The sequence below is a fragment of the Anser anser genome (genome assembly GCF_964211835.1).
Source record: "Anser anser genome assembly, chromosome: 4".
NCBI classification, from domain to species: Eukaryota; Metazoa; Chordata; class Aves; order Anseriformes; family Anatidae; genus Anser; species Anser anser.
The window spans coordinates 46,565,011-46,577,296 of NC_139724.1; the positions used below are offsets into that span (position 1 = coordinate 46,565,011).

Genomic DNA, 12,286 nt, shown 5'->3' on the forward strand with positions numbered 1-12,286 from the left:
GCACAAAGACATAGGGGCGACTTTGTCATCCCTCACTCTCAGCCAGAATTTGAAGAGGAGGAAACAAGAACGGTCTAGATCTTTCCAAAAAGTGGAACAGGTCCTTTGTTTTCACTTGCAACACAGGCATCAGGTGTGTTCCTACACAAAGCACTCAATTAAAAGGCTTTAAACTATCTGGAACTACTTTCCTTGATAGGGATAGCACAGGATAGCATGTTGCCAAGGTGAGGGAAGTTTTCACAGAAGATGTGTCTTCTGCGAAATCAGCTTTCCACTGGGAGACCTAGGGTAATTCCTTTGGTCACCAGCTAAAAGACCATCCATGTTAGAAGAAGCTGTCAGTGATTCTCCTGCCAGTGACAATGTTATTATAAATCTGTAAGCTCTGATAGTGAGCCTTGGAATATTAGCACAAGCATTGTATGCTGGTCTTTTTCTTTTGATGGGCAGACCCAACAATTTTAATAGTACTGAATTTACGGGAAGAGCAACTGGATTGCATTGTGTGCTTTTTTTGCTCTTTGCAGGTGTTGTTAGCATGGAAAAATAAGGCAGAATTGTCTCCGATCATACAGAAGAGCAGTTATCACAGAAAGCTGTGATAGGTGACTGCGTATGCGTTTTTTTTTTTCACCTGTCAGACACAGCACAGGAGAGAGGATGGGAGGGACTGAAGGAAACTACCATTTTGATCAAAACTTTTCTTCTAAGCCACCCCCCATCTTCTTCTGTGCTTTGTTCAGGTTGTTTAGTTCTTAGAAGGCTTTGTCCTCACTGGTGGGCTGCCCTGAGGGACTTGGTCAGCTGGGGCTTGCCTGGCACGTCTTCAAACATGTCTGTCTTCTCTTGGTTCCTCCTGGGGAAACACGTGCTGGAAAGATAATGCTAAGCAGTCATCCTGCTGAGAAGTGGTCTTATGTGTTCATAAGCTGGTACTGTCCTGGGACTGGGCATATAGGGTTCGCAGGATGATGTTTTTAAAACCCACAAAGTGAGGGGTTTATCCTCAAAAGTGTGGTCTTCTACAGGCTTATTGAGTTGGTGTGGGGAGGTGGGAGGGCCATGGGCTTCTGAAGTTAGGCTAGGGGAGAAGTGTACTTCATATAGCACATGTTCATGTAGCACAAAGATTATCTATCCCCAACCTTCTGTTCATGAAGAAGTCCTCATGTTGAGCTCTTCAGTGTTCTCCCACTTGAGTCAAATAGCAGCGTTAGCTACTGCAGCAATGCAGACATTTGGGTGCATAACAGAAGTGTATTTTTCACAGAGAGAAACTCTCTCTCCGTGTTGTACACCTGTTTTCCACCAGCACAGCGTCTGTCCATGCCAGACAGTGAGCTGCGGCAGCCCTGCAGTACTTGGGCAAACGGAGAGGTGTCACCATTTTACAGGTGGGGAGCTGACATCTGGTGAAGCCGTGTTTCTAGCCCCCATCTGCGCAGAGGCTGTGACAGAGCTACAGATAGAAACCAAATCTCCTGAGCCCTGACCCCGTGCTTTCTTCACCAGCCCCTCATTTGCTTTTATAGGGCAAGAGCTATTTCTGTTGTACAGCTGGGAATCCTTCCAGCCACCATGGAAACTCGCAGGACACCCTCATTGTTGTAAGAGTGTTTAACGCCAAATACTGAGAGAAGCACCTAGCTGAGGAGTTTGCAAGCTGATTTGAAAAAAAAAAAAAAGAGAGAGAGAGAAAGAGAAGGGTGCAATCCTTAGATTACTGTTTAAATAAATTTGTAGTTAACACACTTATAAATGTGTTCTCGTTTCCCTATTGGATATCTTGAGCATATACACTGACTTCAGGATTACTGTATTAGGAAACAAACAGTTAATTCCTGGAAAACGTGAGAATAGACAGAATGTGATTTTGGGTTTAGTGTTTATGGAGAACATCTGACTCTCAGTACAAGGTAAAAGCAGTATCAAGGGAGGTGTCACCATTAAGAACTGTGCCAATACAATGTTCCCTGGTTGATTAACTATGGGTTATTTAAGTTGACATTCTGAGATATCTTAAGTCTTAACAAGGACTGTTAACTGTTCTGTAATCATGTATGGGTGGACACGCTCGTATTTTTCTTACCTGTTCCTACAGGGATGTGTCTACAGCTGCTCTGCAACAGTATGACCCTCCTAAAGAAGGGTTCCTCTGGCTTAAGGCGTTTAAGAGCCTGTCTTGATCAGCTGTAGCCACTGAAGTTAAGAAATCTATTACATTAGCTATAAACAAGATACAGAAAAGTTGTGGTTGTATAATAATGACTAACCAGTAACTAGTACATTTCTTGCAACGCAAAATTATTTCAGTTAATCACAATACCTGTTTTCTAGCTGCTTCTTAAATTTCAACACTAGGTGGTAAACTACAATAGTCTGGTGTCATAAAAGTCCAGTGCCACTTTCATGAGCAACATATTTGGATTTTCCAGTTCTTTTAAGCATTGTAAGCAAGTTGTGTGTGTGTTCAATGGATGTCTCTGAGTCTTGGTGAGCCACCTGTGTGTGAAGTTTGGCTTGCAGTGGGAAAGGACTCCTGGTACCAGAGCAAGGAGCTCTGTGAATGATTAACCATATCATTAAAACGTTATTTGTTAACCTGTGCTAGAAAGAGAAGAGGAGGGGAGGGAGGCGGGAAGCCGCTGTGGTGATCAGAAACAGCTTGTTTTTTGCACAAAAAGCACAAGGTGACTGTGGAAAAATCTCTGTCAGGGAAGAGAAATGTAAATGAGCCAGGGCATGTAATGCCTGTTTGCACATGAAATTCCTTTCCTGATTAGATTTTAAAAGGCAGTTTTTAACAGGAGGGAAAGGCCTGTCCTCTAACTGCAGAGCCTGCGATGACGGGGGAGGGAGGAGGCGAGAAGGAGCGCGAGCGTTTAGCAGGGTCGTGGCAGGAGGTCTGGTACCTCCTGCGGGAGCTGGGCACAGCCTGCCTGCTGCTCGAGCTGCCGCACGCGACAGCCGCCTGAAGTCAACTCAAAGTCACCCGGTGGAGCAGAGAAATCCGCGCTGCAGCAGCAGCAGCAGCAGCTCCCTCCTCTCCGCCGCTTCCCTGCACCTGCTGCATGCGAGGGGCTGGCGCAGCGGCGGTGGCTGCCATTGCCAGGCGCGGGACCGGGAGGGAGCGAGCAGAGCATCCCCGTGTGGAGGCATGTATTCCTCGGCAGCAGCCCGGGATCCTGCTGGCAAGGACACGCTGCTGCTGCTGCATCTGACGCGTTTCTCCCACGAGAGCTTCTGGTAGTTCGAAGGCAGTCGAACGAGAAGCCCACACGGACGGACGTCAGGGAGCCAGGTATATAAAAGGCCTCCTGAGAGGAATCCGGTGTGGACAGAGAGCCCTTTGGGTGAAGGGGCTGCTTTTTCTGCTCCTCCGTTGCAGAGATAAAAGGAGCCAGCGAGGAGTATCGTATCCCAGAGGATTCTTTGGTGGCCTTTTCGGTATTGTTCTCCTGTTTCTCCTTGTGCACCGCAGAGCACTGACCTTTTCCCGTGGAATTGGAGTCTCTGCCACTCCACCCCCTGTTCCAGCTGGGAGGACGAGGTCTTTCTCCGCCTCTGTCTGTGCAGGCACTTCTGTTTGAATGGAAGATACATCTTTCTGCTGAAACTCTTTTGTTGTGCCATTGCATAATAGACGGTTGTCTCACCGCAGGAAATAAAAGAAACGAAAGGAAACAGAGAGACGGAAGGAAATTGTTCCCTAAAGCAAAACTGAAGCAGGGAAGAGAACACTAAAATTACTTCAAGCTTTCTCCAAGAGCTAGAAGACCACTAATCTCCTAGCTCCAGAGGAAAATACACTATTACAGAAACTCCTCAGCAGTCAGTAACGATGAGCAGCCCTGGTGTTTTGTCTGGATGCAGCTGCTAAAGGAAAGCTTTGGAGGGACGTGGGGTCTCTGGCCTGTATGATGCCTGAAGACAGAAATGCTGGAGTCCGCAGCCCAGGTGCCTTAGCGGCACCTCCTTTCATTCCTAAAACTACTTACAGGAGAATTAAGCGGTGTTTTAGTTTCCGTAAAGGTAGGTCTGTTCTCTCACTGTGTTCTGCTTTGCTAGTGAAGCCAGGTTTCTGAGAAGTCATGGGGGCTGCATGTGCAGGCAGACGAGAGCACCGAAACAAAAGGCATGAAACAATGCAGATGCTGACATTTCATGAATGATTTATTTACTTCTTTGTTCATTTGTTTGTAGTTGGCCAGCTGATACTGTCTCCTCTACATAATAACCCATGAATGATGGGCTGCCTGAAAGAGGTGGCTTGAGACAAGATTATTGCAGAGCTTCTGAGCAAAAATCACTGAGAGGAGCTGGGGAACTGGACCTGGGATGCTAACTGCTGCCTGTTTGGCTGGCAAAATACTGGGGAAAAGAGTTTGGGTTTTTATCTTGTTTGTGTGGGAGGACTGGCAAGAAAAGAGGGAGTAAAAGAACATGATAAATAGGTAAAAGTGCATGTGTGCAGAAGACCAAGTCCTTGGATTCAGAGATTTCTGATGGACTGAAGTGGATCCCTACAGTGCACTGTCCTGCTGCAAGTGCTGCATTGCCACTTGATTCTGCTGACCTGCAGCCTGTACTTGCCTTTCCACCTGCTGCAGAGAGATTTTTAAGGCCAGTTTTCTTCTGCATTGCATGTACACCTGTAGAAGCAAAGCATGGCAGCACTGAGGGGAGGAAGGCAAAGAGGAGGCTGGCTTTCAAAATATGTCAGCTGGAAGGGAAACACATGTCTGAGAGCGATACAGCAAGTGATGTAAGGTACTACGGTGCTGGGGCTGCGGGGGGGAAAAACTGCCTCTATGGTAAGGATAAAAAATGTGGGTGGGGAAAGAGGAAAATGTTGGTGCTGCCTTAGAAACTATGCTGGAGCAGGAAATCCAAGTGAAAGTGCTAAACCATCATGTTCTGAAGTGTGAGAAATGACCTTACACGGGGCTTATACGAATACAGTCATCATCTGCTCCTCCCTAATGTGTCCCTCCCTGCTGCCATTTGTCCTTTAGCAAGACCAGCAGCTCTCTGCTTGCAGCACTCGGTGGTGATGTAGTGACCTCACTGCTTTTGAGGGTGCTGTGTGCAGGCAGGGGCGATGCCCTGAAACGAGGAATCACAACCAGTGGGGTGCTCCCTGCAGAACTAGAGCAGGGATCAGCTATTGCCTGCCGCTGACATGGCACTGAAAGCTGTTTGTCCCCTGTAGCCTCCTCCCTGAGGCCAGCGTTTTCCGTGCTTGCTGGAGTTTCCACGCCCAGGAGGACGTGGATATGTCTGTATCAAGTGTGCAAGTGCATTTCAAGGTATTGGTGTAAATCAGAGCTGTCTGTGTCCCGTTTGTACACCTAACTATTTGAGAAATGTTTGGAAGTTTAATAAAGGATTAACTGATAATTTTGCAGGCAGCTGCCTTTTTGCCCCAGGGTACAGCCTTAGCCTCTCCAAGAAGAGCGTCAGCTGTTTACTCCTTCCCCATATGTTTTGACACAGCAATTCTTCATGTCTAAGACCCCAAATGAAGCTGCAGCACTTTGGGCAGAGGACTGAATGACAAAGGCCATGCTGCTCATTTGCTTTCCTCTAAATATCGTTTGTTTCAGTTCCTTTCCTACACACATGTTCTGTCAAGAGTGTTGCCGCGAGGCCCCTAGATCAGAGAGCTCAGAATGATGGTGCACATGTTTAACAAGGTCCATGTCCCACTGGAGTCAACAGAAATATGATAGTTAATTGGACTTTCGGTTAAGCCTTTACAGTGACTTAACAGGCAAATAAAGCCAACTACACTCATCTTACTAATTGGCTTCAAGAATTCTTGTAACTTCATTTGCAGTTTGTATACCTAAGTGTAAAAATGGGCAAAACTAGCCTTCTGCAAACCCAGCCCATACACTTAAATAAAACAGATCGATAAATTCTAAGCTGTGCGATACAACACAGCAAAGAAAATTAACAGGGAAAGCCGTTGGCTGCTCACTGGAAGAACTACAAGGGAATCACAACACTGTAAATTTAGACAGAGATGTACCATCATGATGATGCAAGTTGTAGAACCCCTTCTGGAAATCCAGATGAAAGCTGCATTGTGTTAGGCCCGGAAAAATGAACTGTCCTTTGGAGGAAGGTCACGTCATAGGAGAAATGGCTGCTCAGAAGGTGGTATCTGAACAGAGACAGAGCCAAAAGTCTTTAGAGCCCAAATTGGAGGAGATGCTCTCTGCTTGAGTAGCATCATGGGAACCTCCTGAGGGGGCATAGAGCGTAAGTGCAGAAAGGAATGAATACCCGAGGGTGACTTGCTACTGCATACAGTGGTGGGAACATCAGGTGGCATGTGAGTGACCAGTTTTGGAGAAGAAAGTGGCATTGGCTATGGCCGGAGAAAGAGTAGCAGCCCTAATCCAGCTGTGTTAAGCTCCTGGTGATGTTTTAAAAATTGCCTCCCTTCTTTTCCAGCCAGTAGCTATTTCTGCTCTTCTTTCAGACTTGTTTTTTCTAAGCAGTAACCTCTGTTGTGCAGCTGTGCTCAACTCCAGGGCAGGGACCTTATCTCCTGCTGGCATCACATTGACTGTGGGGTAGGAGAAGGCTCGTAGGTAAGAAAATGAGTCAAACAAGAGCAAAATTCTGCCATTGCTGTGTCTTCTTGTTTTGTTTTGTTTTGTTTTCCCTCTCCTTTACATTAAAAACATCTGGAGAGAAGAAGGAAATACTGCGTGCATTTGATCCTCTCAAAATAGCATGTAGTGCTGGGGAACAGCAAAGCAGAAAGCTGGTGAGAAATAACAGTTTAAAGCTCCATATGAAGTGTTACACAGCCATGGAGGACTTGATCCCTGTGTTGCTGTTGAAGACCCTTCCCCTGATCTTTTATTTTCAGTGTCAATTACCGATTAGAGTTTGAGGGGTGCCTCAAGTACTCTAATCTGAGACCAGTTCCTTAGCCCTTAACTGGCCCTTTCTGATCAGTACGGTCCATAAACTAAGAGCATGTTCTGGAAGGTGGAAGATCCTCTCTGCTGCACAATGAGAGAACACGCTGTACAGGCATGGGCTCTGTGTTGAAATTATCAGCCCTCTGGGCTTTATGCTTCTGAAAATGTTGCTGCTGTCTGAATTGCTCAGGGGCAGCACGGAAAAGGCAGAACCTTCTGGTTCACCAGCCACGTGTGCTGCGGTAGACCTGGAGAGGCAGGCGGGTTTTTTCCAAGTGATTTGTCAAGGAGCAAGGAGCCGAACTGCCACCTAGATCTTCTCCCTCCTTTCTTCCTACTGGACTTGGAGTCAATAGATTTGAGATGTGACCCTTGACTGTGTGCGGTAGTTACGGAGATCATTGACTAACAGCATTCTTAAATTTTAAAAACATGCTCTAACTATGAGTATGTACCATTGAAAATGCCACAGTGCTTTCACAACTCTTGAGCAGACACACACAGAATTTAGACATAGGACTGTAGTGTCTTTCATAAGCTTTATGGACATCTGTTAGCCTTGGAAATCCAGTTTCTCAAAATGTTTACAAAACTTCTGCCACGGGAATGTTCTAGTTAATGAATAACCACTCAGCATGCCCTTTGTTATCATGTGATTTTCCTCTTTGATGTTATGCGTGATCTTGGCTTAATTGGATATAGCTTTAAAAGACCTACAAGGGCCTCTCTGAAAAAGCAGTTCTGCTGATTAAATCTAAAGACTGGTCAGAACTGGAAACCTGTACATTTCCCTGCTTTCTTCCAGTTGTGGGGAAGACAAGCAAGTTGCTGCCGTGAGAATGCCAAATTTGCTTGTTTTTGTTGCTTTCTTCTCTGACACCCTATCCACAGGTTGGCACTCGTGCATATGTGCATTTCTGGATTTTAGAGAGATTGAGATTTAGGAGAACTTGGGTTTGGAATGCAACACGAGGGTTCTTTTATTTCTTTTTCCATGGAGGTTTTCTTGCTTAGTTACAGTATTATAAGTTGACTTCAAAAAAAACAGCATGTGAACTTAACTGTGGTTTTGGTTGTGATGTTGTTTGTCTCTGTAATTTGGACCATCATTTCACTGCCTTTCTGCAGAGGAGGTGCTAGTAGTTACCAGCTATAGCTTACAGCGTTCACCTTGGTCTGTCTCTTCTAAGCATTGTGTTAACAGTATGTTTGTAACCACAGTTCATCACAGCATTGCCTTTGCTTCGTGACAGTCAACATCTTAGTCTTCATGAACCATTCATCTGTGGTGTCTCTGGAGTGGTCACTTGTGATATAAGAGGAGATAAGGACCTTCAAAAGAGATAGTGGAAGAAAGGGAACCTTTACAGGGCAACGATCTTGGCTTTTATTCCTTGACAGTGAAAAACCCAACATAAAACAAAAAGATGACGAACAAGGTAAAAGTTAGGACAAAACCAGGTGGAAGCAGAGTTGTCATGTTTCTGCCTCTTCTGCCCCTGGCAACAGAGTACTTTTTCCATAAGGCATCAGCCTGTAACTTCAAGTCAATATTTATGCAGGCTTATCACAACTAATTCCTTTCATGGCTAAGTGTTGCTTGGTGCAGTGTTCTGTATTTATTAGGTGAAAGAAATAATTCCTTTGGAGAAGTTCAGTCTACACTTCAAAACCACACCAAGCCTGCCTGAGATGAATTCCAAAGCCAAACAAACTGGAAAACAGCGTATAGTAAATAGTGACTTTAGAAGCCCTTAATGCATGACGTGTTGATTTCCCATTGATTTCCCATGAGACTGAGGTCTTAAGGTTAGTGCATATTTTTTCAACATCACCACCCTAGCTCTGAGCTTCTCAAAGTAGAATATGGAAATCCTCATGCCTCCACGGCAGGTAAACGATTGTCACCATTCACATAGTTGGAGAGCCAACTCTCTGAGGCTTCATCTGGGATGTGGGTGGTGGTGTGCATAGACCCCTCTGGCTGTGAAGATAAACATGACCAGACTGGATGGAACTGTGTTCTGAAGGTCGTGTGGGATCTGAATCCAATCCGTCAAATCTAGACAACTGCTGTGGTTATTCTGCCTCTCCTCCAGGCATTCCCAGCTATGTATATTTTAAGTGTCTCAATAAAAGTCCCTTAATTTGCAAACCACCTTATTGCAGTTAGTAGTAGAAATACTTCAATGGGAACCAAATGGGAACCAACTTTGGGAACCAAAATCAGGACATTTTCAGCCCTGATTTCAATGACATTGTTTTTGTTCACAGTGGTCATCTCTGCATCATACCAGGTTTTATTTTTCCTCATGTATAGTTTGTTTTTTAAAGTTTTTTCTTCAGTATCTGTGATTTGCTGCTGTGATAAATTTAGGGACTTCAGGGGACTGGGATGGTTAGTGGATGGAGCGGGAGTACAGGTGGTGTTTTCCTCCATCCCTACAGTGGCAGGGAGGGGTACAGAGAAGACCCAGAAAGACCACCTGATAAACACATGGCTCAGAGGCTGGTGCCAACACAGAAATGTTGTTTTTTTTGACCATGGGGTGCTTTACTTGGCACCCGGCCTGATAGCTGCAGACGGGTCCCACCTATCTCTGAGGAGAAAATGGATCCTAGCCCAGAAGCTGGCAGGGCTCATTGAGAGGGCTCTAAACTAGGTAAGAAGGGGGACAGGGATGAAATGAGGCTCATTAGACATGAGCCTGGGAGAACAATGTCAGGGCTGTGAGAGAGGGCAATGGCCCAACTGAAGCGCATCTACACTAATGCACGCAGCATAGACAACAAACAGGAGGAGCTGGAAGCCATCATGCAGCAAGCAAGCTATGACTTGGTTGCCATCATTGAAACGTGGTGGGACCACTCCCATGACTGGAGTGCTGCAATGACTGGCTATAGGCTCTTCAAAAGGGACAGGCAGCACAGAAGGGGAGGTGACGTGGCTCTCTGTATTAGAGAGTGTTTTGATGTTGTCGAACTTAAGACTGGGAATGATAAGGTTGAGTCCCTATGGGTTAAGATCAGCGGGAAGGTCAACAAGGCAAGCATCCTGGTGGGGGTCTGTTATAGATCACCAAACCAGGATGAGGAGACGGATGAGGCGTTCTACAAGCAGCTGGCAGGAGTCATGCAATCGCCAGAACTTGTTCTTGTGGGGACTTCAACTTTCCAGACATATCCTGGAGATACAATACAGCTCAGAGGAAGCAGTCTAGGAGGTTTCTAGAAAGCGTGGAAGATAGTTTCCTGATGCAGCTGGTTAGTGAGCCTATCAGGGGAGGTGTCCCGCTAGACCTGTTCACAAACAGAGAAAGACTGGTGGGAGATGTGGTGGTCAGGAGCTGTCTTGGGGAGAGTGACCACGAAATTGTAGAGTTCCCTATTCTCGGCGAAGTCAGGAGGGGGATCAGTAAAACTGCTATCTTGGACTTCCGGAGGGCAGACTTTGAGCTGTTCAGGTCACTGGTTGGCAGAGTCCCGTGGGAGGCAGTTCTGAAGGGCAGAGGAGTCCAGGAATGCTGGGCGCTCTTCAAGAAGGAAATCTTAAAGACTCAGAAGCAAACCGTCCCCATGTGCCCAAAGACGAGTTGGTACGGAAGAAAACCGGCCTGGCTGAACAAAGACCTGTGGCTAGAGCTTAGGAAGAAAAAGAGGGTTTGGAAAAGAGGGCGGGCCACTCAGGAGGACTATAAGGATGTTGTAAGGCTGTGCAGGGACAAAATTAGAAAGGCCAAAGCTCATCTGGAGCACAATCTGGCTACTGCTATTAAAGATAAAAAAAACGTTTTTATAAATACATAAACTTGAAGAGGAAGACTAAGGAGAATCTCCATCCTTTACTGGATGAGTGGGGAAACTTAGTGACAAGAGATGAGGAAAAGGCTGAGGTGCTTAATGCCTTCTTTGCCCCAGTCTTTATCAGCAAGACCAGTTGTTCTCTGGATACCCAGTACCCTGAGCTGGTGGAAGGGGATGGAGAGCAGAATGTGGCCCTCACAATTCATGAGGAAATGGTTGGCGACCCGCTACAGCACTTAGATGTATGCAAGTCGATGGGTCTGGATGGGATCCACCCGAGGGTACTGAGAGAACTGGCGGAAGAGTTGGCCAAGCCGCTTTCCATCATTTATCAGCAGTCCTGGCTATCAGGGGAATTCCCAGTCAACTGGCGGCTAGCCAATGTGATGCCCATCTACAAGAAGGGCTGGAGGGTGGACCTGGAAAACTGTAGGCCTGTCAGTCTGACTTTGGTGCCGGGGAAACTCATGGAGCAGATTATCTGGAGTGTCATCACGCGGCACTTGCAGGGCAACCAGGCAATCAGGCCCAGTCAGCATGGGTTTATGAAAGGCAGGTCCTGCTTGACAAACCTGATCTCCTTCTGTGACAAAGTGACATGCTTAGTGGACGAGGAACAGGCTGTGGATGTGGTCTACCTTGACTTCAGTAAGGCTTTTGACACCGTTTCCCACAGCATTCTCCTCAAGAAACTGGCTGCTCATGGCTTGGACTGGCGTACGCTTCGCTGGGTTAAAATCTGGCTGGGTAGCTGGGCCCAAAGAGTCGTGGTGAATGGAGTTAAATCCAGTTGGAGGCCAGTCGCTGGTGGAGTCCCCCAGGGCTCAGTACTAGGGCCAGTTCTCTTCAGTATCTTTATCAATGATCTGGATGAGTGCTCTGATCGAGTGCACCCTCAGTAAGTTTGCAAATGACAGACACCAAGTTAGGTGCATGTGTCGATCTGCTCAAGGGTAGGAAGGCTCTGCAGGAGGATCTGGATAGGCTGGAGCGATGGGCTGAGGCCAACTGCATGAGGTTCAACAAGGCCAAGTGCTGGGTCCTGCACCTGGGCCACAACAACCCCAAGCAGCGCTACAGGCTGGGAGGTGAGTGGCTGGAAAGCTGCCTGGCAGAGAAGGACCTGGGAGTACTGGTTGATAGTTGGCTGAATATGAGCCAGCAGTGTGCTCAGGTGGCCAAGAAGGCCAACAGCATCCTGGCTTGCATAAGAAACAGTGGGGCCAGCAGGGCTAGGGAAGTGGTTGTCCCCCTGTACTCGGCTCTGGTGAGGCCGCACCTCGAGTACTGTGTTCAGTTTTGGGCCCCTCGCTACAAGAAGGACGTCGAGGTGCTCGAGCGAGTCCAGAGAAGGGCAACGAAGCTGGTGAGGGGCCTGGAGAACAAGTCTTATGAGGAGCGGCTGAGGGAGCTGGGGTTGTTCAGCCTGGAGAAGAGGAGGCTCAGGGGCGACCTCATCGGTCTCTACAGGTACCTTAAAGGAGGCTGTAGTGAGGTGGGGGTTGGTCTGTTCTCCCACGTGCCTGGTGACAGGACGA

General features: G+C 47.0%; 1 protein-coding gene across 10 annotated transcripts in view; it reads left to right on the forward strand.

Annotated features, from left to right (window-relative positions):
* ARHGAP24 (Rho GTPase activating protein 24) overlaps window positions 1-12,286 on the forward strand; it is a 181,852-nt gene that overhangs the window by 142,445 nt on the left and 27,121 nt on the right. Inside the window, exon 1 of one of the 10 annotated variants that reach the window (XM_083836013.1) lies at window positions 531-4,035. The exons of the other annotated variants lie outside the window; for them this stretch is intronic. Coding sequence (XP_083692139.1) covers window positions 3,921-4,035 — 115 coding nt within the window. The 5' untranslated portion in view covers window positions 531-3,920. Of the gene's footprint in view, window positions 1-530; window positions 4,036-12,286 lie in introns of those variants that run through there. 10 annotated transcript variants of the gene reach the window in all.